This window comes from Mandrillus leucophaeus, unplaced genomic scaffold (genome assembly GCF_000951045.1).
Source record: "Mandrillus leucophaeus isolate KB7577 unplaced genomic scaffold, Mleu.le_1.0 Scaffold986, whole genome shotgun sequence".
In the NCBI taxonomy this organism is placed as follows: Eukaryota; Metazoa; Chordata; class Mammalia; order Primates; family Cercopithecidae; genus Mandrillus; species Mandrillus leucophaeus.
In genome coordinates, this window is record NW_012110763.1 from 379,728 (window position 1) to 407,272 (window position 27,545).

The following is a 27,545-nucleotide window of genomic DNA, read 5'->3' on the forward strand; positions in this document are numbered from 1 at the left end:
CTGTCCCTACAGCTCCCATCCCATATGTCCCTGAATTCAGGTGTCAGATGCCTTCACAGGTGAGCTGCTTGTGGGGGTGGGTGAGGCAGAGGAAGTGGCTTTTTCTTCCCTGGTCAGAAGCTTCCGAGAGGGAGAAACACAGAGGCGGCCGTCCTCTGTTGCTTCCTGGGACGTGGCCCTCTTCCCGACCTGGGTCGCCGGAGCGCGCAGGGGTGGGGAATCCGTAGGGCACTAGGACCCGGCGGGGCGGAGGGGGCAGCCCATGTGCTGCGATTCGCTCCCTCCCACCCCGCTGCTCCCGCTCCATTGTCTGGGAACTGCAGCCGCGGGGCGGGCGGCGGCGGCGGCGGCGGCGGCGGGGACCCAGCGGGCCAGGTGTGGCTGGCGCGGAGCGGGTGCGGGAGATGCCGGGTGGGACCAGGGCCACCTGAGCCGCCCGCCTGGTCCCCGCCTTCTGTGGGAAGGATGTGCGCGCTGATGGCCGGGCGCGCGGCAGCGGCCCCCCGGGGGCCCTACGGCCCCTTGCTCTGCCTCCTGGTGGCCCTCGCCGTGGACGTCGTGAGAGGTCAGCGGGAGGGGAGGGCCGGGCCGGGGCGAGTGGGAGCGAGTGATGTCCGGGAGCCACGAACCTTCGGGTTCTCGGACTGAACCCTGAGCGGGGTCGCCCCGCAGCGCCCTGAAGGTCGGAGAGGTCTTGCCCTCGGGAACCTTTCCCCAGCCGCTCGCCCCTAAGGTTTCCTTCACCTTGCACGACCCGGCAGCTCCTTCCTGACCCGCGGCGACCCGGGGCAGCCCGGCGCCGGAGCTTCCCTGTCCCGCACCTTCTGCGAGGGGCCCCTCAGCCCGGGCATCGAACCCAGTGGCCCCGGTCCCGGGCGCACTAACGTCATCCCCACTCCCTCATCTGTGGTCTGTAGCGCTGCACCCTCCTAGCCTCCTTCCGCCAACACCAACCCACCCCCCTCGGGAGTGGAAAGCAGCCCCTTTGCCTGGGACCTGCAAGATACACAAGCCCTCCCTCCGCCTTCCTCCAGGGGCTCCCTGACTTTGGCGTCTCCAGGGATGGCCGCATCCTTGCCTTCCAGGGCCCTTGGGAGGATTCCTGTCACTGGGGGAAAGGGCAGCAACTTCCCTGTTCTTCGGGGTGGGAGTCGGACTCCCTTGACCTGAGCTAGCTGGGCTGTGGCTGCAAGGCAAAGGATGCCACAGAAGACCAGGGGGACAGTGAAACATTCTCTGCCCTCCTCCCCACCGAGAGAGCCGAGCGCTGGGTGATGGGAGTCCGTGGGAGTCAGGCTAAGAGCATCTTGTAATTACGGAGGCAATGGAGTAGGAGGCAAATCTGAAGCCAGTGGCTGCCCCTAGGGAGCAGTAGTCACCTGTTACGCTTGGGGCAGGGGGCAGGGGGCAGGGAGAGCCTCTCAGTTATATGCTCCTTGGTGGGGAGGGCCAGGAAGGAGGTTGAAACCAATTCCCCCACCCCCACCCACAGTCCAGCTGTGGGGCTGAGAGGGAGCTAGCTGTGGGGTTGCTTTCAGCCACCTGCTCCCCAGCCCGAGGGACCCGGTGGGAGTCCTACTAGAGAGAGGAGGAAAACCTTGTCAAATCCATTACGCAGCAGCAATAATGCCTCCCCCCTCCAGACAGCACTCCACAGTTTACACAGCCCTGTCCTGTCCACAGTGTCACCTAATGCTTCTGCCCGTTTTACAAGTGAGGAAACAGGCTTCAAAATGTTAATGCCTGACCCAAGGTTCATCAATTTAAGTTCAGGTCTCCAGGCTCCCAGGAAATCCTCTCTAGGGAGAGCTTCCTAGTTTGGGGGAATTCCAGGATGAGCACGACAAGGTCCCTGGTTGATAGGAAGATTACTAATTCAGAGGAGGCACCCAGGGTTGCAAAAGACAGGAGACTGGTGGGAAGGTGAGTAACCAAGGAGGGCTTCCTTCAGAAGGAGGCCGTATTCACTCATGGCCCTGAATGAGGAGGGAGGTGCCACCAGGCAGAGCTGAGGAGAGGAGGTGTGCTCCAGGGCATGAAGCCTGCAGGGTGCACCGTGGCAGTGAAGAGTGGAGAGAGAGGTGGCAGGTGGAGAGGCCGGATGGTCTAGTGGCTAATGCCTGGGATGAACTCCCAGCTCCTTCACTCTCCAGCTGTGGAACCATAGGCAAGTTCCTTAACCTCTCTGCCTCATTTTCTACATCCACAAAATGAGATTCATCATAATAGAACCTGGTTCACAGAATTATTACAAAGACTCAAATAGTTCATACACATATAGTATTTAAATTCTCACCTGCATATAGCATTCACAAAATGCTAATTATTATTATTAGTGCTCATAGTTAGGGCAAACCAATATGGCCTTAGTGGTCCTTTGTCCTTCTGATGATTGATTATTTTGACAGTCGCCCCAGGCTCATGGTCTCCACCCCACCCCCAGGGCAAGCAAGTGCCTTCACAGATCTCTTCAGCACCTTCCGCACCTGTCCATCCCACACTTGCACTCGATACCAGTCGGTTCAGGGAAGAAGGGAGCAAGCTTGGAAAGATGCTTCAGGTTGCCATGGCAATGATGGGGGAGGAGGGGTGGATGCCCAGCAAAGCCTGGCCAAGGAATCAGGGCAGAGAAAGCTCACTTCATTACCATCTTTTACCACACTGGCCCAGTCTGGGGAGAGTTGTACCCCAGAAGTGCCTTGGTGTCAGAGGCGAGTAGATAGAGGGCAGGAGCTGGAGAAAAGCAGACATTGAGAAGGCTGTTGGAGAGAAGAAAGCCAAGGTCTGTGGAAAGTAGAAGGAATGGCTGGGAAGTGTCCAGTCCTGGACTCAGATTTGAATCCTGGCTTTGCTACATGCTACCTGCGTGAGGCTCTTTAAGCCTCAGTGACGTCATCTGTGAAATGGTGGTGAGAGGGGAAGGGACATTTACAGCCCTTTTCTCCCTCCCCTGCTCACAACTACTGTGCCCCAGCATGGCGCTCAGGTCAGCCCCTGCCAGCTCTGAAGCTGTTGCCATCTCTCCCTCTTATCCCTCTTCAGTGGACTGTGGCCAGGCTCCCCTGGACCCTGTCTACCTGCCGGCAGCCCTGGAGCTCCTAGACGCCCCTGAGCACTTCCGTGTGCAGCAGGTGGGCCACTACCCACCTGCCAACTCCTCTCTGAGCTCCCGATCTGAGACTTTTCTGCTCCTGCAGCCCTGGCCCAGGGCCCAGCCACTTCTCCGGGCCTCCTACCCACCTTTTGCCACTCAGCAGGTAAGGAGGGGGCACCAGGGACTCTCAGGCTAACAGGACTCAGGGCCTGAGGTCTGCTGGGCATGGCTTGGGAGCCTTCCCCAGCCCCTGCTGTGCTCCTCATAGTCCAGAGGGGGAAACTGAAGCCCACAAGGGTTCTCTTCTGCCAAGCTGGGATCCCATCTTCCTAGATCTTGCCCCGCAACCTCCTCTTTTGTTAAGCCCTCTCATTCTCCCTCCAGGTGGTCCCTCCTCGAGTCACTGAGCCCCACCAACGGCCAGTCCCATGGGACGTGCGGGCCGTGTCAGTGGAAGCGGCTGTGACTCCAGCGGAGCCACACGCCCGGGTTCTCTTCCACCTCAAAGGGCAGGATTGGCCACCAGGGTCTGGCAGCCTGCCCTGTGCCCGGCTCCATGCCACGCACCCTGCGGGCACTGCTCACCAAGCCTGCCGCTTCCAGGTGAGTATAGACAGGCCCCACCTAGGCTGGTCCTGCTGCAGCTGCATCAGCCAGGTGGTGGGCCCACCGCAGAGAGGAAGCCCCCACTCTTGGGACGCGTGGGGGTTGTGGACCACCGACTCCATTTCTGCCCCTACTGCTTTCAGTGCTATGAAAAGGTTATTTAGGGCCCCAGAGGGAGTTCAGTCCTTGGTGTGACTTTGAGCAAGTAACTTAATCTCTCTGAGATTCAGTTTCCTCATCTGAAGAATGGGGCGATAACAATTCCTACCTCATCTGGAGTTGGAGGAAGGAGTAAGTGAGATGAATGTAAGGATAGCTTATGGCAGAGTAATCACTCCGCCAGTGTGTTTGCGTTATTAGTATTACTTTTATAATTGCTGTTTCCACTATTTTGGAGTCTAGCACAGGACTCCATGGGAGAGGCATCTCCTGAGCTTTAGGATTCTGAGAAGAAGATTAGATTCTAGGCAGGATAGTCCGGGCTTGGTTAGGGTGAGGCACTGGGATTGGCTTACTTTGTAATGAGACCTTTCCCAAAGTAATGGGCTCTTGCTCCAGTGCCCCAGAGAGAGATATTTGCCCCGATCATGTTCACCTACATGCTCTCCCTCCTTGCCACCCTTGCCGTAGGTCCCTAACCTTTGGACAGAGCCCGCTCTTCCCTATAGGAAGGCCCTCATTCTTTGTGTCGTTTTCTGTAATAAGTTCCCGCAAAGGTCTTTCCCAAGGTCTGAAGAGTGGTCTGCGGACATGCTCTGAAACCTAGACCTGGTTTGAAGCCCCAGCCATGTCGCCGGTTTGCTATGTCACCCAGGCGATGTCTCCGGCCCATGCTGGGCCTCCCTTTCGTGAGCCCCTCCAGCTCTGGGTTTCCTGCCGTGGGTGCTGAGAATCCTGTTCCTCGCCCTGCGCCCACCCGCATTCCAATTACTGCTGTCATGTCTTCACAGCCATCCCTGGGCGCCTGCGTGGTGGAGCTGGAGCTTCCCTCGCACTGGTTCTCCCAGGCCTCCACCACACGGGCCGAGCTGGCCTACACGCTTGAGCCTGCGGCTGAGGGCCCCGGGGGCTGTGGCTCCGGTGAGGAGAACGACCCGGGGGAGCAGGCCCTCCCAGTGGGGGGTGTGGAGCTGCGCCCAGCAGATCCCCCGCAGTACCAGGAGGTACCACTGGACGAGGCTGTGACTCTGCGGGTGCCTGACGTGCCAGTGCGGCCCGGCCAGCTCTTTAGTGCTACCGTCCTGCTTCGGCACAACTTCACAGCCAGCCTCCTGACCCTGCGGTGAGCACCAGGCCGTGGGGATGGGTGAGGGTGGGAACCTCTGCGGGAAGACTAGGGACAGGTACCTGCTTCTCTTGGGGTCCTTGCTGGAATCCTTGACCTCTGCAAAACATGTGTCCACCAAACTCCTTCCAGGTAAAAAGCCATAATTGTGCTGGTAGGAGCCCACCATGGGCACAGCCCTGGAATTAGAGTCAGAAGTAGGAAGCTGCCCCTCTCCCTGGCACCTCCCTGAGATTCCTTTATCCAATGGCGCTAACATGGTCCAGCTTCAGGGCAGCTGCAAGGCTGCAGGGAGGGGAACCCGCAAAGGGCTTAGAGACTGGAAAATGCAGTACCTAAGCGTGGACTCTTGCCCCAGTGCTCCGGAGGGATATTTGCCCCAATCATGTTCACCTACATGCTCTCCCTCCTTGCCACCCTCGCCGTAGGTCCCTAGGCTTTGGACAGAGCCCGGTCTTCCCCATAGGAAGGCCCTCATTCTTTGTGTCATTTCCTTTTCTGTAATAAGTTCCCCCAAAGCAGCCCCCACCCACCTACCCAGTTCACCGGGCAAGGGCTTGCAGAGTACGACTTGCTTTTGGAGTCTAGCGCAGGAATTCATGGGTGAGACATCTCTTAGGCTTTAGGATTCTGAGAAGCCTGAGTTCTAGGCAGGATAGTCCTGGGCTTGGTTACGGTGAGGCACTGGGACTGGTTCACTTCGTAATGAGACCTTTCCTGAGGGTTGAAGAGTGGTCTGCAGACATGCTTTGAAACCGAGACCTCGTTTCAAGCCCTGCCTGGGTTTGTGCATGTCCCGTCTCTGTGTCTCCCCATCTCCTACGCCCTCCTATTCTCACTCTTATTAAGCAGATCTTTCCTAGACACTTGCGGCCTGCCAAGCCCTGTGTCTTCACTCTGCAGATCCAAACACGAGCAAGGGCCAGTCCCTGTCTGGCAGAAAGGGGCCCCCAGTGGTAGGGAAGGGAGCTGGATGGGCATGAATTGGATTAGAAGGCATGTGGGTGTGTAAGCACTGAGGGAGGTTCGCAGTGCTGTGGGAGCTTGGGTCACTGGGTGCAGTAAGGGGGAAATTCATCCCACCACTGGAAAAGCTTTCTAAAGGAAATGGTCTGTGAGTTGTTGGTGGCTTAAAGCATCAGCAGGTAAAGTAAGAAAGGGCAGAGCAGACTGAAGGCACAGACTGGGCAAAGACTTGGAGCCACGAATGAGTGCTGTGTGTGGGGGGAAGAACTTGTATGTAGCTGAAGCAGAGAGTGCATGGAGAGATGTCACAGCCAAAGGTAAGGCTGAACCAGACCCTGGAAGGCCCCCGAATGCCAGGCTAAGGTTTGACCTTATGGGAAGTGGGGAGACGTAAGTGGTCTTTGGGTAGGGGAGAGCTGGAAGGTGTGAGCTGCACTGAGGCGGGGTCCTTCTGGGTTGGAGGATGGTGAAGAGGAGATTCAGACTGGAGCCGGGGAGGTCAGAGGGCTTCGGCCCCTTGTCTTTCCCCTTCAGTCCAGCCCACACTTCAGCATCCACCTTGCCAAACTGAGCCTATACCCTCTTCCCCAGGATCAAGGTGAAGAAGGGGCTGCATGTGACAGCCGCCCGCCCAGCCCAGCCCACACTGTGGACTGCCAAGCTGGACCGCTTCAAGGGTTCCAAGCACCACACCACCCTCATCACCTGCCACCGTGCTGGGCTCACAGAGCCAGATTCCAGGTGGGCAGTTTCCTTCCACCCAGGGGGCAAGGGAGGGAGGGCTGGTTATAGAGTGCAGGTGGGCAGACTTGGGAGCTGCCATGCTGCCTCTAGATCCCCAGGTGGGAGACACAAGGACAGACTTTTTCAAGGCACAAAGCACAAAGCAGGCATCATTCATTCATTCATTCGGCCACTTATCTTCCCAGCCCCAGCCATGTGCCAGGCATAGCAAGTGTCTGTGAGTGTTATTCTAAGGGATGCCAACCAATCCTGTCCCCCAGGTACAGCCCTCATAGCCACTACTCCATCCCTCTGCTCCCACCAAATGGTTCTTTCTCTGGGCCATTCACATTTCCCCAAAAAGCCCAGCTGCAGTTCTGAACTCTTCTTATTCATGCCCTGAGCCTGGGTCAGGGCCATGGACTCGGTAGCCCCAGTTTGAATTCTGGTTCTGATGCTTTCGGGATGGGCAAAACCTGGGGCAAGCCAGTGAACATTCCCCTAACCAAGCCTCAGTTTCCTCACTTGTGAAATAGGAATAATAATGCATCCCTTAGCATTTTTGAAAATAAAGTACTGCATATCAAGCACCCAGGACGGTTCCCAGCACATAGATGTTTGTTTGATCAGAGGAAGCTTATCATTGAGAGGGTCGAGTGTTTGGTCCTGGGACCTGGAAGTGAATCTCCCGCATGCCACCTCAGTGGCTGTGGAAAGCAGAGGTCTGGGGGAAGCGGGCCCCGGCAGGCAGGGGAGCAAGCCACCTTGCCGGGTGGGAGGTGGTTAAGTGGCTTCAAGGATCTTAGAGAGGCCAAGAGTGGGTCAGAGTTTGGGCTGCAGCGAGGATGCTTGGGTTTAGATCCCAGCCCTGCTACTTTTTGCTGTGTGGTCTTAAGTGAGCTATATAACCTCTGTGCCTCAGTTTTCTCCTGTGTAAAATTGGGATAATCATGAATGTAGGAACAGCTGAGGCCATACCTGGCAGCTAGCGAGTACTTGGCTTCTCTCTCTCTTTTGGCTGGCAGTTCCCTTGAACTGTTTGAGTTCCTGTGGGTGGACTTCGTGGTGGAGAATAGCACTGGTGGGGGCGTAGCGGTCACTCGCCCCGTCACGTGGCAGCTGGAGTACCCCGGCCAGGCCCCTGAAGCAGAGAAGGACAAAATGGTGTGGGAGATCCTGGTGTCAGAGCGAGACATCAGAGCCCTTATCCCACTGGCCAAGGTAAGGAGACCTCCATCTCTGCTGGGGGAGGCTGGAGGCCAAGTCCCAGGAGCCCATGAGCTGAGGGACCTGGGGCTGAGCTCCTCCTCCACCCCCAGGCTGAGGAGCTGGTGAATACAGCACCACTGACTGGAGTGCCCCAGCATGTCCCCGTGCGCCTTGTCACTGTGGACGGCGGGGGGGCCTTGGTGGAGGTGACAGAGCATGTCGGCTGTGAGTCGGCCAACACGCAGGTCCTGCAGGTGAGTGGCAGGTACCCAGCTCATGTGAGTCTGCATTTGTGTGGGCACAGTTACACACACACCCCTTTCCTCCTTCCTCATGTGGGTCCCCAAGAGAACAGCTTCTTCTTAAGACCAGAAACCTCATGGGAGGAACCACAGCTTCAATTTCTTTTGTTCCAGCCACCTCTCTCCCAAATCAAGTGGGAGCCAAGTAACCCTAACAGTCCCCAACCTTAGACACTTTCATGCTTATTATTGCATGGGCAGGTGAGCTGGCCTGAGAGTTGAGAGCACGTACTTTGTGATCAGAAAGTTTTAGTTTGAAACACATCCTTGTTGTCAACCAGCTGTGTGATCATGGGCTGATCTCCTAACCTCTCTGAGCCTCATTCCCTAAACTTTAAAATGGGAACATATCTTTGGGTTGTTGTAAGAATTAAAAGCACCTTAAGACAGTATTCGGCAGATAGCAGGAGCTGAAACAATGGTGCCTATTGCTGTTATAATATGATGTAATAATTATACAATGGTAAAAATTATTATTATTATTTCTGGTGATTGTGAACCAAAAAAAAGGGGGGTGGGTAGAGGAACTTTCTTATCTTGAAGTTCTAAGAGGGGAAGCATGGAGCCTGCATGTATGCAAATCGCAGCCACCTGAAGGGAGAAGGCGCCTTTCCCCACTTGTGGCGCCCTTTGCTCAAATGTGTGTGGTTCCTGCTGGAGGGCCTTGGTGGGGAGATCTGCTTTGCCCCACCTCTGCCTACCTGGCTGTAGCTGGCTGCCAGGGGGCTCCAAGAGCAATGTCAAAGGCCAGCATGAATAAGGAGCCAAAGTTTTGGGTTCACACCCCTGCTCTGCCAGGAGGCAGACTGGTATGCAATGGCCAGTTCCCCTGACTGAGCCCCAGGGAAACTCAAGGAATGGCCCCTACAGTAAAATCTTACACAAAGAACAGGGGCTTAACCAACAGTCCTGCTGCAACATGCATTCCCATGAGACACAGAGCCGAACTCAGTGGGAGCCCATCCTATGGCCTGAGGTCCGGGCTGCTCTCTTCTGGCCCATGCCTTTTTTTTTTTTTTTTTTTTTTTTAAATCTATTTATTTATTTATTTGAGACAGAGTCTCACTCTGTCCCCAGACTGGAATGCAATGATACAGTCCGGCTCATTGCAGTCTCAGCTTCCCAGGCTCAAGGGATCCTCCCACCTCAGCCTCCCCAGTAGCTAGGACTATAGGCACATGCCACCACCCCTGGCTGATGTATTGTATTTTTTGTAGAGAGGGGGTTTTGCCATGTTGCCCAGGCTGGCCTCAAACTCCTGGACTCAAGCAATCCACCCACCTCGGCCTCTCAGAGTGCTGGGACTACCTGCATGAGCCACCCACCCGGCCCAACCTCACACCTATCTTTAGTGGCTTAGCCCGCCCGCCTGCCCTCTGCCCTTCCACAGGTGTCTGAGGCCTGTGATGCCGTGTTCGTGGCTGGCAAGGAGAGCCGGGGCGCCCGGGGGGTGCGGGTGGACTTCTGGTGGCGCCGGCTCCGAGCCTCGCTGCGGCTGACGGTGTGGGCCCCGCTGCTACCACTGCGCATCGAGCTCACCGACACCACCCTCGAGCAGGTCCGCGGCTGGAGGGTACCTAGCTCTGCCGAAGGGTGAGTGGAGGCCTGAGGAAGCTGGCAGGCCTTGGCAAGTCACACTGGGACGGAGAGGGCGCAGGGGACACAGCCATGGGCCCAAGTCGGGGTCTGAAAAACTGCCGCGTTGCTTGCAGTTCTTTCTGCCCACCTCCACCCTGGACCGCCCAACCAATGACAGCTTTCTGTGAAATTGCTGACGTCCGCATCCCTCTCCTTCCCTGCCTCATTTCTCCCGTAGCACCCTCCACTTCCTAATCTACATCAGTACTGGTTAATATTGCCTGTCCATCCTTTCCACGCTCCTCCCCCGAGAATGTCAGCCCCTTGAAGCCGGGGTCTGTCTATGCTGGTCACTGCTATACCCTCAGAGCCTAAGATGACACAGAGCTCACGAAATGAACACCCTTGGAGGGGGCTCCCCAAAACCCAGGGCGAGGTGGCCCACGCCTCTGGAATCTAGCTTCCAGGCCCTTCAGAGAGGGAGCGCCCCCAGGGTCCCCGAAAGAGAGTGTCTGCCCTGGGGTCCACTTGGGAGCAAGAGCAGTGATCGAGGCACAGCGCTGTTCCGGAGTGGGCTGGGGGTTGAAGGGCCTGACCCCAAGAGGGGCGGATGTCTGCCTTTGAGAAACAGGAGCCGCTGGCGATTAGGAGCCGCTGGGGAGGAGCTGGGGATCTTCAGCAGCTGGGCCCTGGGCAGGCTGGGGCCGGGCAGCCCTGACAGCCAGTTCCGGCCTCCCCGCCCTGCAGGCCTGCGGAACCCGCCGCAGAGGCGGTAGATGAGACTGAGCGGCGCGCCCGTGGCTGCCACCTGCAGTACCAGCGCGCCGGTGTGCGCTTCCTCGCCCCCTTCGCTGCCCACCCGCTGGACGGCGGCCGCCGCCTCACGCACCTGCTTGGCCCCAACTGGCTGCTGGACGTGTCCCACCTTGTGGCGCCACATGCCCGCGTGCTGGACCCGCGTGTAGCCTCGCTGGAGGGCGGCCGCGTCCTAGTGGGCCGGGAGCCCGGTGTCACCTCCATTGAGGTAAGCAGCCGGGGACCAGGAGAGCAGACCCCCTGAGAAGGGTGGAGGGGCCCCCAGAATGCCTGCGGGTGGGAGTAAGTGTGCCAGGAGTCCAGAGTGTGTGGGGGAGTTGTGAGGTCTAGGTCTGAGAGCAGTGGGATTGGGGATGGGTTCAGAATGGGGTGGCCGCATAAGCGAGGAAGCCCTCTAGCTATGGAGGGCTGAGGTGTGGGTAATGTGGGGACCAGGTCTTGAGGGAAAAGGGAACTGTCCCCTAGGTGTGGGATTGGAGTCCAAGTATGCACTGGGGTGCAAAGAGTAGAGGGAGAGTAGCCAAAGAGGCTGCTGGGAGCTCCTTTTTCCCTCTGGGTGGGGGCTGTCCGTGGCAAAGACCCCCCCACCTCTGGAGAGCAGCCTGTAAGGGTGTTGGGGGCACCCAGTTCCCTCTGGGTGGGGGCTGTCTGTATGGAAGGCTCCCCCACCTCCAGCTCCTTCCCACCCTCAGGTGCGTTCCCCGCTGTCTGACTCCATCCTGGGGGAGCAGGCCCTGGCTGTGACGGACGACAAGGTCTCAGTGCTGGAGCTGAGGGTGCAGCCAGTGATGGGCATCTCGCTGACCTTGAGCCGGGGCACTGCCCACCCCGGGGAGGTCACAGCCACGTGCTGGGCACAGTCAGCCCTTCCCGCCCCAAAGCAGGTGACAGTTGGGGGGTCAGGAGGATGAGGTCAACATCTCCAGATGGGGGCTCATGGTAGAGGGGGATGGGAGGAAGGGGAACCTGGCAGCTTGACCCCTTAGGGTTTTCAGAGTGAGGACTGACTCTGTGAGGTAGTGAGCTCTCTGCAGCTGGAGGTGATCAAGCAGTGGCTGGAGATGGTGGGAGGTTGGTTAGATGGCTCTAACTGAGGACCCTCCCAATAACTCAGACCCTAGGACTGAGTGGCAGACAGGTGATTGACACGCGTCCCCTCTCTCCCTGTGTTTTGTCTATCTGCCTGTGTCTCTGTTTTCTCTCTGGTCTCTCTTCCATGTGGCCTGTCTCTGTGGGAGTGGTTTCTCTGTGCATGCGTGCGTGCCCTCGCGTGTCTCTGCCTGTGTCTGTGTGCCCCACAGGAGGTGGCCCTCTCCCTATGGCTGTCCTTCTCTGATCACACTGTGGCCCCGGCTGAGCTCTACGACCGCCGTGACCTGGGACTGTCCGTCTCAGCCGAGGAGCCTGGTGCCATCCTGCCAGCTGAGGAGCAGGGCGCCCAGCTCGGGGTGGTGGTGAGTGGGGCAGGCGCCGAAGGGCTGCCGCTGCATGTGGCTCTGCACCCGCCCGAGCCCTGCCGCCGGGGCCGCCACCGTGTGCCTCTGGCCTCTGGCACCGCCTGGCTGGGGCTGCCTCCTGCCTCCACTCCAGCCCCTGCCCTCCCATCCAGCCCTGCTTGGAGCCCACCAGCCACAGAAGCCACCATGGGTGGTGAACGGCAGGCGGCAGGCAGTGTCGGGGACAACATAGGTGTGAGGGGCAAGTTTGAGCGGGCAGAGGAGGAGGCCAGGAAGGAGGACACCAAAGCCAGGGAGGAGGAGGAGGAAGAGGAGGAGGAGATGGTCCCTGCCCCTCAGCGTGTCACCGACCTAGAGCTGGGCATGTACGCCCTGCTGGGAATCTTCTGCGTGGCCATCTTCGTCTTCTTGGTCAATGGTGTGATCTTCATCCTGCGCTATCAGCGCAAAGAGCCTCCCGACAGTGCCACTGATCCCACCTCCCCCCAGCCCCACAACTGGGTCTGGCTGGGCACTGACCAGGAGGAACTGAGCCGCCAGCTGGACCGGCAGTCCCCTGGCCTGCCCAAGGGGGAGGGGGGCTGCCCCTGTGAGAGTGGGGGAGGAGGGGAGGCCCCTACTCTGGCCCCTGGCCCTCCTGAGGGCACCACCAGCTCCTCAAGCACCCTGGCCCGAAAGGAGGCTGGGGGGCGGCGGAAGCGAGTAGAGTTCGTGACATTTGCGCCAGCCCCTCCAGCCCAGCCACCTGAGGAGCCTGTAGGGGCTCCTGCTGTGCAGTCCATCCTTGTGGCAGGCGAGGAGGACATCCGCTGGGTGTGTGAGGACATGGGGCTGAAGGACCCTGAGGAGCTTCGCAACTACATGGAGAGGATCCGGGGCAGCTCCTGACCCTCCACAGCCACCTGGTCAGCCACCAGCTGGGGCAACAGCGGTGGAGGTCCCACCGAGCCTCTCGCCTGCCCCCCGCCGCTCGTCTGGTGCTTGGTGATCCAAGTCCCCTGCCTGGTCCCCCGCAAGGACTCCCACCCAGGCCCCTTCTGCCCTGCCCCTTGTCATGGACCATGGTCGTGAGGAAGGGCTCATGCCCGTTATTTATGGGAACCATTTCATTCTAACAGAATAAACCGAGAAGGAAACCAGAGCTGGGACTGCTGCTGTCTGGTGGAGTGAAGCAAAGGGGCTGGAATGGGGTGTGTTCAGCCCCTGTCCCTGCTGAAACAGCTGTGGGAGGCTGGGCCCTGGGACACCCTCTCATAGCGTCCAGCGATCCAGACAAATAGGAGGGCCGTGACAGCCTGAATGCCAGCCAGCAGGAAGAAGTAGAGGTCCATCCGGCAATTGTTGATGTTCCCTGGGGAAAGGAGGGGTTAGATTTGGGTCAGGACAGGGATCCTCTGACTTGCACCCTGTGCCTGCCATGTCCCAGCCCTGGGGCTGGCAGTTGAGGCCATGTGGGCAGTGGTGGGATCTGAAGACACTGGACAGATACCCGCTAATGTCTGGCTTCCTGAAGGTCTCCAGGGGTATCTACAATTCCTCTTCAGCTATTCAGAAGGGGGTGTGAAATACAAACACCATGAGAAAGGTAACCTTTCAGCCAGAAATGGCAGAGTTCCAGAAGCAGTAAGGAGCCTTGGAGGTCCACTAAGTTCAACAGTTGGGGAAACAAAGGCCCAAGGAGGGAGGCCATGCTGTGGGTGACTGGCCAAGCCCAGACTAGAACCCCATTCTCCAAGTCTAGCCCTCTTCTTGCTTCTGCCCAGAGTCAAAGCACTTAGCAGTTGCCACCTCCTTTCCAAGCCTCCCTCCACCCATGTCCCACTCCTGGGGAGGCCCCATACTCACCGAAGTCCTCAGGGCAGTGCAGCCAGCCCCCAGGCAAGGACAGCAGTGCCACTAGGCTGGAGCCCAACAGTGAGCCCACCCCCGACAGGCAGAAGAAGATGCCCATGATGGCGCCTTGCATGGAGCGCGGGGCCTCTGAGTAGGCAAACTCCAGGCCTGTGGAGAGGGAGCAGAGATGATCTCAGGGGCTGGTGCAGGTGCAGAGAACAGGCTCAGGCCCCTGCCTGCTGCCCCCACCAAGCCACCCTCCAGGCTTCCCTTGGATGCCTGTCCACTCAGTGGCAATGACAGCACCTATGCATCAATGTCGCCTTTCCCTCTGCCCTGCTCACCTGCCTCCTGGCTGAACCCCTGCACCGGGATGCTCCATGTGCTGCCCCAGGAGCTCTGTCTCCCCTCCTCCCCTTCCTGCTAGGTCGCTCATTTCAGTGACAGCACCATCTTTACTTCCTCTCTCTCCCCACCATCTCTGCCCACCTTCAATGTCATCGTCGAATCGTTTTGATATAACCTCTGAAATCTATTCTAAATGTATGTCCTTCTCTCTGTTTCCTCTTCTCTGGGTCCAACCCCAGTCCTGGTCACTTTCTGCAAATGCCTCTTAAACTCCCCTGACTCCTGTCCTCCTCACACAGCCAGGAGCATCTGTCTAAAGCATCTCGGATGGGGTCCTTTCCCGGCCTAAACCCCCTGAAGGGGAGGGGCACTGTTGCCTTCAGGAGAAAACCCAAGATGCAGGCCCAGCCCACAAATTCGACACTTCCACTGCACTTCCCTTGCCCCTCCAGTCCTATCCCCCACACTTCCCAAAGGCTTGGGTCTTTGCTTATGCTGTTCCCTCAGCCTGTAAGACCCCTCCTCCTACCCACTCACCTGCCTGCCTCCCCTCCATGCTTAAGGGCTCCCACCACACTCTGCCCTGACTTCCACAGCACTCCACTGGCTCACTGTTTGCCTGACTCTCTCCCCATCTGAGTGAGCTCCCAGGGTCAGTTTTTTCATTACATCTGACCCAGCCTAGCCCTGGGCCCGCAGCTGAGGAAGCTCTTGGGTTTTTTTTGCTGCCTGAAGGGCCTGCCCCAGCCTTGCAGCTCTAGCTCCCAGCCCAGGGAAGGGGGTTGGGAGGGTGGGGAGCGAAGGACATAGAAATCCATCATTATGACCCAGAGTACTGTGTGCTATGATAGAGAGATGAACACGGGGCGGGAAGGGAGGGCCCCTTTCTCCCAAGGACCTTGGTATTTAGGCTCAGAATTGAAGGGGAAATCAGAGTTCACCTTCAATCTAAGGTAGAGGGAACAGCAACTTCAAAGACACAGAGGGTGGAGAACCTGGCACCAGGGGAATACGTGGAGAGCTGGTGTGGGAAGTGCCTTGCTTGCCTCCAAATCCCCAGTGCCTGTCACAGTGGCTGACTTGAACCAGGTGCCAATACTAGATCCCAGTTGAGTGACAGAGCCCTGGTCAGAAAACACTGCCTTCCTCCGTGCAGATGGGCCCTGGAGGCTGCAGCCCTGGGGCCCCTGACTTTGAGGTGCCACTGGGCAGAGCCCATCACTGGTGTAGGAGCAGGGGAGGGGGTCCAGGGTACCTGGGATGCTGGCAAAAATCTCGCTGATCCCAATGAGCAGGTACTGAGGGATCTGCCACCAGATGGACAGTGGTGCCGCGTTGTACAGGACCTCCCCAATCTCCTGGGACACGGTTTGGTTGTGGTGGATGTAGTGTAAGCGCTCCATCTCCAGGACTCCTGGTGGAGGAGCAGAGGGGGATTATAGTCAGGCCCACCCCAGGCAGCTTAGCCCACAGCAGAGCTTGTACATGGCAGGGGTGGGGTGCTCATGAAGTAGCCAAAGATTAAGCATCAGGCAAGGAAAAGAATCCTGGACTCGGGGTGGAGGAGGAGGCCAAGAGGTGACCAGCTCTTCCCTTTTGGAGTTGGCTGCTAGAAGCTCCGAGCTGAGTTTTGCACTCATTAACAACTCTCATTAATGGAGAACCTGTTATGTGCTAGGCATTTACTATGCATCCTCGCTGGTGAAAAAAGTGCAACAGGTAAACAACCAGCCCACAGTCACACAGCTGATAAGTAGTCAGGGCTGGATTTGAGCTCTGGTGTGTCTGGTTTCAAAGCTGGCCTACTTTCCATGATATCACATGACTTCTCTACTGCAACGTCAAGTACTGCTGTAGTGTTTCTAACCTGGCTTTCAAATTTAATTATGTTATCTCCTTCTCCCGCGTTGCTTGGGAGATAGCTGTGCTCTAGTGGAATGAACATTGGACATGGAGTTGGGGGACCTGGGTTCCCAGCCTGGCTAGCTGTGTGACCTTGGGCAAATCACTTAACCTCTCTAGACTCAGTTCCCTTATGCAAGAAGCAGGAATAACATTCACAGGACTATTGTGAGGATAAAATAGGACAAACTGCTTTAAGGATATAGCTGGAATAAAATCTAGTTGGGTTTTCACACTTTCAACACAATACCATTTATATGGAGGTTTCATTTCTCCAGCTCACACTTGTGATCCAGGCACACTACTGAGTGCTTTACAGACTTCATCTCCTTTAATCCTCACAACAACCCCCATCAGACTGAGTTCCACGAGGGCAGAGCCCTGCTCAGGGCCCAGATGATACCTGTCCCCATTTTAGAGACCTGGTCTCTAAAACAGGTGAGTTTAGAGACTCACCTGTTCCCCCTCAGAGACTCTAAGGAACTTCAGGGTTATAAAGTTACAAGTAAAAAGGGTTCAGGTTTGCGCAACAGTGTGAAAGACTTCTTTAGCTGCCCCCTCCCACCCCCACCCTCAACCCCCACGTTGTAACAAATGGCTCCAGATCCTTTTAAAACGAAGAAGGAAGAGAAATTTCTTTTTAAGTCTTCTTTTGCCACTAAGTGGAAAATTCCTTCAACACATTTATGGAGGGCCCACATGCATGTTCATAGCAGTGAATAAAAAAGAATAACAATCCCTGCCTTCAAGGAACTTACAATTCACTGGGGAAAATATTTGTTCCTCTCTTGGCCTGAGTTTCCTCTTCTGCCAAAATGAGGGGCAGCTGGACTAGATAGGAGGGTCTCTTTCAGCTTGCACCTCCGGGAAGCCAACACGGACACCCACTGGGAGAGGCTAAACTTGGCCCAGGCTACCACTTCAGCATCAGCCCATGGTGGAACCAGACTTCCTCAAGCCCAAAGTTCAGCCCCCTGCCCCACACCGCTCTGCACACCTGCCACAATGACGGAGGTAAAACCAAAGAACATCCCCAGAGCCATCTTCTGCAGAGCAGATGGAAGCAGCTTGCACCGCAGCAGCAGAGGGTCGATCAAGCGGTCCTTCAGAGGGACCAGAATCAGCACCACCACGACGTTGGCCAGGAGGAGCCAGGCTTCCGGGATCTGGGCGGGAGGAAGTCAAGAGAGGCAGGCTAGCAGCGTGGAAGGAGCCTGGCTGCAGTCAGGAGACCTGGACTCTAGACTGGCCCTGAGTGACCCAGGGGTCCCGCTCCTTCCCCTCTCTGGAACTCACATTCCTCAGTTGTGTAGCCAGGGAGTGGGATTATATAGAGATGGCAGATAGGTTCCTCTTGTATTCTAACTTTTATCAGTTGGTAGTGGCTGATTACGGAACATTTATGGGCTCAGCATAAAAAAAGTCATGATTGACTAGTGATGTCTGCCATAGGCACGGAAATGGAGTACAATGGCAAATTTCTCATTTATCTGCCAGCTCTGTAGATCATTCATTTCTTGAGTCTCTGAAATGCCAAGGAACTGGTTTAGAAAGCTCTGGGAAAGGCAGAGATCTAGGTATCTAAGGGTCCCAGAGAAACAGGAGACAAGGAAGAGCTGAAAAGGGACCTGAGTGTGCTTAATCTGAGGCTGCAGATTCGGCAGCGAGGCCTGCTTCAGAGCGGCAGCATGGCGGTGTGCAGCCGGCCCGAATTCCTTCAAGCAGGTGAGCGTCTTGGCAGGATCCCTGCGCTGTGACACAAGTTCTCCCACCCTCCAGGTGCTTTTCCTGTATCCCAAGGTTGCCTTGCAGCCAGGAAAGGGGAGTGTGAAGGCAGTTTCATTTGCTCCTCTGTTCTCAGAGGAAGCTGCTACCTGGCCTGAACTGGGTGCTGAACACATGCTTTATCTCTCACCGTATAGCTGCTGCCCTGGGCTCTCAGGGCCATGGAGATGTTGGACGGGTTGGCTGGGAAAATGTTTGGGATGTGGAGGTGAAGACCCTGCAGGACGTAGGTGGACTGCATCTGCCAAGAGAGACGGGGATGAGCCTGGAACAGAACTGGGCGTGCCCCCTCCCAGCTCCCAGGTGGCATTCTTCAGCCAGAGCACAGGGCAGCGGGGCAGCTGTCCCCTCTCCCAGTCTCAGGGAGATAGTCACCTTCCCACTCTCCTTTCTCCTACATAGCCGGGCTGAGCAGGGAGCTTCCTGCGCTCTGCTCTCAGGCCTGTAGGCAGTGCGTGCAGCCTTGTCCCGGAGCCCAGGCACAGCTGGTCTGACTCGTATTTGTGTCCCCAGGGCCCAGCACAGGGTAAGCATGGATAAATGTTTGTTGAAATGGGAAAGGTAACGGCTGCCCCCGCAGGGAGTTCTCATCTCACACTGAAACCAAGCTGAGTCCCACAGGTTGACACAAGCACTGCATAGACATGGACTTGCCGGAATGGCTCTGGACACAGCTGCAGGAGCAGGGCCCAGGGGCCACGTCCCATACCAGGCATTGCCCCTTTAGTTGCTACATAATGGAGTAGGATCCAGGAGACTCCCACCGGAAGCGCCAGGGCAGAGGAGGGCATGTGGGCTGCTCAGGGCAGCAGCCATTTACCAACTGGTATGGAAAGAAGTCAGTATCCGATTGGTATGACTAAGAATCAGCCATGGACACCCTCCCACCACAAGCCGCTGTCTCATCATAGACATACTCTGTGTGCCCCTAAGTAGCAGGCTGGGAGCTCCAACAAATGTTCCTGTGAATGGGACATGAAAGGCAATGATCTTATGGCCTGGGGGCTAGCATTAAGCTGCTGCCCACCCTCCTAACAATCACACACACACACACACACACACATATACACACACACACACCACTGACCTCCCCACTGGGAGTAATACGGTGAGTGGGAGGCAATAGTTCTCAACTCTGAATGTCAGTATCATCTGAAAAGTTTCTTAAACTAGATACTTCCCCAGCAATTCTGATTCAATAGCCTAGGGTCGGACTTGGAATCTGTTTTTAAAACACAGCATATTTTTAAAAGCTCTGCCGGTGATTCTGAAGCACAGCCAGGTTGGGGAACCACCGTTGCAAAGTACCCACTTTTGTGAGCTTGCCCCTGACCTGCCTGCCGTGGGGCCTTGGGTGACTGACACAATTTCTCTAGGCCTCAGCTACCAAGTCGGACAATCTGAATGCGGCAGAGCTGGAAAAGCCTCTCATTTAAGCCACCCGTCGTACATGTGAGGAAACAGGCCCAGAGAGATGAGGTGACTTATTCAAGGACCTAGCCTGGCACAAAGCCATCCCAGTAATTCAATTCCCGCAGGTGGTGTAGCAGGAGGAAGCTGTCTCCAGAGTTCCTCTTACCACACCACGCGAGGGAGTTGGATTGCTGAGATGGCTTTGTGCCAGGCCCCATGCTGGCTGGTACGGGGCAGCACCTCACTTAATTCCCAGACTTTCCCCCTTTCCACATGCCCTGGGCCTCTGTGATGAGAACCGAAGCCATTCAGGTGGTGAGTGGGGAGCCAGGCCCCCAGAGAAAAAGGGGAGGGGTGCTCACCTGAAAGTAGACCATCCAGTAGGGCACCAGGGTCACCATGACGGGCAAGATCTTCACCAGCACCTGGAAGTTGGCGATGTCCTCTTGCGGGGAAGCCCCAGGCTGGGGAGACCTCTGGTCAGGCAGCAGGTGGGCACCTTGACGGTCTCTGTGGGACCTCAGGGACAGCAGATAAAACAGCAGTCGAGGCTTGGCTTGGTGGCTCACGCCTGTAATCCCAGCACTTTGGGAGGCTAAGGCGGGTGGATCACCTGAGGTCAGGAGTTCAAGACCAGTCTGGCCAACATGGTGAAACCCTGTCTCTACTAAAAATACAAAAAGTAGCCGGGCTGTTTTGGTGTGCACCTGTAGTCCCAACCCAGGAGGCTGAGACAGGAGAGTTGCTTGAACCTGGGAGGCGGACGTTGCAGTGAGCCAAGATTGTGCCACTGCACTCCAGCCTGGGCAACAGAGCCAGACTCCCTCTCAAAAAACAAGCAAACAAACAAACACAGCAGCCATAATCTTTCCCACCACCTCGGCCACCGTTTTCACTCCCACCATCACCCTGTAATTTAATCCTCCTCTCAGTATCAGCATGTCCCTGAAATCAGTGCCCTCATCTCCTCCACCCCACCTTCGCCATCATCACCACCATCGCCAGGGCCAGCATCCTTCCTATCATCACCTTTAGTAAGGTGGCTGCTGTCAGCAGAATCATCCTCTCCACAGAGTTTCCATTCCCATCACCATCACTCTTTTTCAGTGTTGGCACCACCACTGCCAGTATTATTCTATCCTCTCTTTTGTTGCAAACGTGCCTAGCCAAGACTCATTCCGCTCTAGAGTTGCGGCCCCTCTGGGTCCTGAGGGAAGTAAGACCAGAGACTGTGGAAAACAGTCTGAAGGGATTTTTTGGCTTGTAGCATCAATTTGCCATAGGAACCAGGGGAGTCCCAGTCCAAGCCTGACTGAGAGCGAGAGATGCTATCACAGATTTGATACACCAAAATTCCCCCCACTTGCTGTCTCAAGTCCATCCTCCTCAACAGTCAACATGACAACCCTCTCCCTCCACGACAAGGCATAGAGAGTGGAGAGGTGGGGGTAGAGGGAACATCAGTCGGCGACAGGATTGATCAATCACTGCTGCAAACTTTACCCTTTGCCCTTTGTCCTGAGAGCTTTCTGACCTCTTTTTGTCCAAGAGCCTTGCATCGTCCTTTGAGATTCCAAAAGGGACAATACTAGTGTGGTCATCTTCAAAGACAGTCACTGTCAACTCCACCCTTCCCAGCGTGTGCTGCCATTTTGCCACCAACAGGCAGAGTTTACTTTTCCTGCCATTGTTTCCCTGCTGGCCCTGTGATGCCTTTGACCTGTTAGAATGAAGCAGAAGTGGTGGTCTGGGACTTCAGCGCCTCTTAAGGGCCTTAAGAAGACCTGTAACTTCTGCTTTCTTCCCTCTTCTGCATTCTTGGAATGCTCCCTCCTCCTGCAACCCTCACAAGATGCTGTGAGAAGTTCAAGCCACACGGTAAGACCACATGAAGGGGAACCAAGGTGCTCTGGTCCACATAGTCCCAGCTGAGTTCCCAGCCAACAGCCCACATTGACCGCCAGCCATGTAAGTGAGCAGACTCAGATGTTCCAGCCCTTTCCAGGTCCCAAATGACTGCAACCCCAGTGCCATCATGAGAAACAGAACTGCCCTACTGAGCCCAGTCACTCAGAACTGGGAGAGGAGATAACAAGGTCATTTAAATCAGTAAGATCTGGTGTGGTTTGTTAGGCAGTGATAGATAATGAAAACCACCACACTTCTTGGCTCCCGACAACTTACAAATCTCTAGCAATATGCCAGATTGGGGAAAGCATGTTCTTCACTTTTTTCATCTAGATCCTATTGACAGGAGCTGTAACTGGTTGCAAGGTCTGGAGACAGATTTGCTTAGCATAAGTAGACAGTTAATTCAGGAAGGCGAGGAGCAAAAGGAAGCCATGGGACCTAAGGTCATTCAGAACCTTCCTCCCTTGGATGTCAGCTAATGGGGAGGGAGTGAGTTTGGTCGATTTCCTAAGACGCTGTGATGGTTAGTAATAGGGTAATGTGGAATTATTCACATTATATCCCAACAGCCTTCACTGGAACCATCATCCCTCATCCCCTCCTTTAATGCCATTGTCATCCCCATTGCCAATGTTTGTGTCTTCAGTGTAGATACCAATGCCATCATCCTTATCCTTACTACCATCTTCACTGTCAAGACCCCGATCATCCTCACACTTCCTTTTCTTTCTTTTTTTTTTTTTTTTTTCTGTTCTGTCACCCAGGTTGGAGTGCAGTGGCACCATCATGGCTCACTCCAGCCTCAACCTCCTGGACTCGATTGATCCTTCTATGTCAGCCTCCCGAGTAGCTGAGACCACAGGCACACGCCACCACACCCCACTCATTTTTGTAATTTTTTTGTAGAGATGAGTTTCACCATGTTGCCCAGGCTGGCCTCAAATTCCCAGGCTCAAGAGAGCCGCCAGCTTCAGCCTCCCAAAGTGCTTAGAGAGATAGCCACTGCCCCCAGCCCCATCCTCACACATTCTATACGTAGATGGCCACCAATAATACCACCACCACCACCACCACTACCTTGACCTCCGTCCTCAGTCACAGTGGGCAGCTCTGGCCCACTAGAGAGCAGATCATCGTAAAAAGCTATCACTGTAGCCGAACCAGAACATCTGCAATCCAGACCATCCCTCCCCAGAAGCAGTCCAGCGCTTCTCCAAGCTTGGAGGCTCCTGGCACCCAGAGCCCCTCCTTACCTGGCCAAGTGTCGTTGCCACAGCTGGGGGCAGCAGTTTTGGAGAGCGAGCTTAAGCATAGAGGACACTTGGCTGCCCATGGGGGGCTTGGTGATGAAGACAGGGGTGGCAAAGAGGAAGATAAAAAATGCCAGGCCCACACAGCCCACAGGGATGCTGTAGCCCAGCAGGAAACTGATGTTCTGCTGAATAAAAGCCACCACCAGCAGCGACAGCACAGCACCCAGGTTGATGCTCCAGTAAAACCAGTTGAAGAAGCGGCGGGTGGCGTCGCGGCCGAGATCCATCACCTGCCATTCAGGAAGGGTTGAGAGTGAGGGCCAAAGGGGTTCGGGGCACTCTGTGTACCCTACCCCTCCCTCGTACAGAGACACTTCTTGGGGTCAGTGGGTGGTGGGTGTTCCGACACTTTCCTAGTCTCTGATCACTAAACAGATACTCAGTAAATATTTGCTGAATGAATGAATGAATCCTTCTCTTGGGAGTCACTTGCTAAAGATCAGGACATTTGGCCCAGCTGCTTTTGCATACCCATGACACACATTGCTTTTTTATTGTTGCAGAGGAACACATACAACAGATGTCTCGGATGCCACTTGTTCATTTCTGGTTGATTTATCCCTTTGTCTTTGACTGAGCAACCTACACTATTCATTACTTCTGTAATCAGAAAAAAGCCAGTAAAGATCTCAGTTTTGTTGCACATTATTAAAAATGTTGTATGCATATTATTGGAAGAGCAGAAGTCTGAGTGAGAATTTCCTCTGCAATTCAGAGAGGCAAGCAGAGAAACCTATTGTGACTCATCCTTTCACCCAATTTTTGTCCCTCTGATATGCAGCAGAGGTGGTCCCAGGCACAGCCCCAAGAGTGAGTTCTGGCCTGGTGAAAAAAGCATTTTTTTTTTTTCAGGCCTCCCAGCAAGGGTAGATGGGCTGAAAATCTTTACCCAGGATTTGGATCAATCAGCAACAGCCAGGCCCCAGGCCCCTTCTGGTCTGTTGGCTCCAGTTAGCTGCACTGGCTGCTCCCAAATCTCCTAGACCCAGGTCCCAGATTCTGACTCAGCAGGTCTGGGACAGGACCTGGGTATCTGCATTTTTAAAAAAAGCAGTGAGGACTAGGGGCCGTTTCAATGGAGAGAATAAATGCTTCTCTACATTGCTACACCAGTCACCCTTTTGATATCCCTGCAAATCTCAGGATCCATTACTGCCTTTCACCTAGAGATTTAAATTTCCACTAGCTGGGGAGATTTTGTCAAACTTTACTTTCTGTAGTTGCACTGAGGAAAATATAAGTATTTATTTTTCCTTTTTCAAAAGTGAAATTATAGTCCACATGGATGCACTTAAAACCACATTCCATTGGAGATTCTGGGGGTCCTCTTGGCAATGGGAAGGGAGGGGCATGCCAGCTCCCTGATAATTCTCGCTCTAGACTTTCAAGTAGAAAATTGAATAGGTCCCATTAGAAGCAGCCGCTTCCATTTATTAATTGGAAGTAAATGAATATGACTATTATAACTCTAAGGGGGAAGACCAGGAAGCCCATTCAGGATATAAATGAGTTCTTTTAGAATGAGCAGACACTTTGTCAAGAGTGATGGATGGCCCTTTCTGAAATCAGCAAGTGTGTGAAACACACAGCTCCTGGGGTATAGCTATTGCCAGATGGTGCCAGTCCCACCCACCCCCACATCCCCCGTCTGACTGCCCCCCTGAATTCTGCAGCAGCTTCCTGCCTGTTGTGAAGTACCCACTCTTGTTAACCCATACGCTGTCTACACTGCAGCCAGAGTCATTTTTGAAGACCTCAAATCCAGTGATGTGCATTCCTGCCTCAAACCATTTCGGTGTTTCTGCACTGTCCTAGGGATCAGGTCCCGACTTCATGAGGCAGCCTTGTGGCCTGCCTTTGCTCCACCCAAAGTTCATGCCCAGCCAAGGGGAGAATGTACAGGAGCTTCTATCACTATTGGTGCCACGGGAGGCTCTGCTCAGTGGCCTGGCCTCCAGAAGATCAATTCTGCCACAGGAGGTACTGGATGGGTGAGGCTCTCTGGAGGTCAACAGGGTCAAGGACACAGGTTAAGGGTACTGGGTTGGGGGTGCTAGTGGGATATCAACGAAATAACAGGATTAAAGGAAGATGAGAGATTCCCATTGACAAATATTGGGGGTCTCTAAGTCTGAAGGAATGTCAACAACAAGTAAGAAATGGCCAGGGTTGGCTGGTCGCAGTGGCTCACGCCTGTAATCTCAGCACTTTGAGAGGCTGAGGCAGGTGGATCACCTGAGGTCAGGAGTCAAGACCAGCCTGGCCAACATGGCAAAACCACATCTCTACTAAAAAAATACAAAAATTAGCCAGCGTGGTGGTGGGCATCTACAATCCCAGCTACTTGGGAGACTGAGGCAGGGAGAATTGCTTGAACCCGGGAGGAGAGGTTGCAGTGAGCTGAGATCGCACCACTGCACTCCAGCCTGAGCAACAGAGCGAGACTCCATCTCAAAAAAAAAGATAGAAAGAAAAAGAAATGGCCAGGGTTGTCCTGGGGGCACGAAGTCATCATCAAAGGATCCTAAACAAGCTGGACAAGTGACTCCTTGCCAAGGACAGTGGAAACTACTTAGGTGCTGAATTGTGGGTGCCAACTGGATGAAATGATCCTTTTGAAAGATGTCCCCTTTATGAGTATAATATATGCAATCAAAGAACATTTGAAAAACTGAGACAATTAAGAAGAAAGTGCAATGAGTCCAGTGGCCTGATCATACTACTGTGACAATGTTTCTCCCGTTTCCTTTCATTGACATCTTGTCTTTCCACATGGCTGCAGTCCTATCTGTATGCAGTCCTGCATCTGGCTTTTGCTCATATACACCATATGTAGTTATTTTAATAATATTACATTTTAGTCTAAAGTATTGTCTGATATCACACTGGGAACAGCTATCAAAATATAGCTGTGTTGTTGGGCATTTACTCATTCATTTAGCAAATAATTATTAAATTTCTTCTACGTGGGCCGGGCGCGGTGGCTCAAGCCTGTAATCCCAGCACTTTGGGAGGCCGAGACGGGCGGATCACAAGGTCAGGAGATCGAGACCATTCTGGCGAACCCGGTGAAACCCCGTCTCTACTAAAAAATACAAAAAAAAAAAAACCTAGCCGGGCGAGGTGGCGGGCACCTGTAGTCCCAGCTACTCGGGAGGCTGAGGCAGGAGAATGGCGTGAACCCAGGAGGCGGAGCTTGCAGTGAGCTGAGATCTGGCCACTGCACTCCAGCCTGGGCGACAGAGCGAGACCCCTTCTCAAAAAAAAAAAAAAAAAAATTTCTTCTACGTGTCATGCTCTGTCCAAGGGGGAATGGAGAAAGGCTCAGAGGTTGAGCTAAGGGAGAAGACCAGGCAGCCCATTCGGGATATAAATAAGTTCTTGCCCATGCGCCTTCAGCTAGTGACGGGCAGAGCTGGGATCTGAGCAAGTCGGCCTGACAACCTCCAGCACTGCTGGTAGGAAGAGGCTGGCTCGATCCTGCCCTGCCTGCACATCCCCATAACACACAGAGGAGGCTCATGGTGGGACCTGGAGTCCAGCTGCCCTTACTCGACTGCTTGACCCTCCATGTCACCTTGGACGAGTTAATTAACGCCATGAAACCTCTCAGTGTCTTTCTCTGTAAAATGGGCATAATACTTCCTACCTCCTGGGTGGTGAAGAGTATTAAATCAGTTAAACAGTGAAAGTGCTTAGCATAGGGCCTACAAGTAGCTCAAAGAAGACCAACCCTTCCAGCGTGGTGGCTCATGCCTGTAATCCCAGCACTTTGGGAGGCGGAGGCAGGTGGATCATCTGAGGTCAGGAGTTCGAGACCAACATGGTGAAACTCCATCTCTACTTAAAAAAAAAAAAAAAAATTAGCCGGGCCTGGTGGCAGGCCCCTGTAATCCCAGCTACTTTGGAGGCTAAGGAGGGAGAATCGCTTGAACCCGGGAGGCTGAGGTTGCAGTGAGCTGAGATCGCGCCATTGCACTGCAGCCTGGGCGACAGAGTGAAACTCCGTCTCAAAAAATAAAACCAACCAACAAACAAAAATAACCATGGTTATTCCCACTGCGGTTGCCATCGGTTCTGCAAGGGCTAGCACCCCTCTTCTTTCAAATCAGGAAACTAGGCGCAGGCAGGGGACGTGGTTTGTCCCAGGTCACGCTGGGGGTCAGCCCTCCTTCCCTCCACACCCGCCGGAATCGGCCGGGGCAGGCCTCCTGCCACTCACCTGGTCGGCACCGAAGGAGGTGAGGTTGCTCCGGACGGAGCTGGCGGCCAGGGCGATGAGCAGCAGCCCCGCGTAGAGGACGGGCGCGCAGTAGGGGCTGGGCGAGGCGCGCGGGCAGTCGGGCGAGGGGCAGGCGGGTCCCAGCGGCGACGCGGGCATCTCTCCGCAGAAGGAGCTGCGGCCGTCGGGGAAGGCGGTGGCGGGCAGCAGGCCGGAGGCGGTCAGGTAGAGCAGCAGGCTGAGCGCGACCGCGCGGTAGCGGCCCAGGTACACGTCGGCCAGCCAGCCGCCCACAGGCGCCAACAGGTAGGAGGCGCCCAGGAATACCAGCGCGGCGCGCGACGCCTGCTCGCCCGCCCAGTTGAAGTTGGTGCTGTTTAGGTAGAGCACGAGGTTGGCAGTGATGCCGAAGAAGGCGGCGCGCTCCAGCATCTCCACTAGCAGCACCGCCGCGCCCGCGGCCCGCCGCCACCGTGGAGGGCCCTGCACGCCGCGAGGCAGCAGCGGCCGGCGCTCCCCGGGCACGCGGGGCTGCTCCCGGGTGCGCGGCGCGGGCATCCTGGCTCCGGGCTGGGCCCCCCTTGGCTCTCCTCTCCCCGCCTCAGAGCCCTGCACTTCTGCCCCCGGGCCTCGGCCCTCTCCCCCACCCAACTGGCTGGCCCTCCTTTCTCACCACTTTGGCCCACCCTTCCCTCCTGTCCCCTCTCCCTTTCTTGCCCTACCCTTCCTGTTCCTCCGCTCACTACCCGGACTCTACTACCTCCTCCCTAATTTTCAACTCC

The 27,545-nt window shown here is 55.5% G+C and overlaps 2 protein-coding genes across 2 annotated transcripts; one reads left to right on the forward strand and one right to left on the reverse strand.

Moving 5' to 3' along the window:
- The first annotated feature begins 103 nt into the window (after positions 1–103).
- Positions 104–13,177, forward strand: TMEM132A (transmembrane protein 132A). The gene is made up of 11 exons (XM_011971096.1): positions 104–565; positions 3,043–3,257; positions 3,479–3,697; positions 4,651–4,982; positions 6,543–6,692; positions 7,700–7,895; positions 7,994–8,137; positions 9,576–9,778; positions 10,511–10,787; positions 11,272–11,463; positions 11,881–13,177. Exons 1-11 carry the CDS (start codon positions 466–468, stop codon positions 12,922–12,924), a joined length of 3,072 nt encoding a protein of 1,023 aa, XP_011826486.1. The 5' UTR covers positions 104–465; the 3' UTR covers positions 12,925–13,177.
- Positions 13,101–27,545, reverse strand: SLC15A3 (solute carrier family 15 (oligopeptide transporter), member 3). Its single transcript, XM_011971095.1, has 8 exons — positions 26,764–27,545; positions 22,482–22,771; positions 19,680–19,827; positions 18,035–18,145; positions 17,117–17,285; positions 15,473–15,631; positions 13,882–14,037; positions 13,101–13,387 (listed from the first exon to the last, which is right to left on the reverse strand). Exons 1-8 carry the CDS (start codon positions 27,319–27,321, stop codon positions 13,233–13,235), a joined length of 1,746 nt encoding a protein of 581 aa, XP_011826485.1. The 5' UTR covers positions 27,322–27,545; the 3' UTR covers positions 13,101–13,232.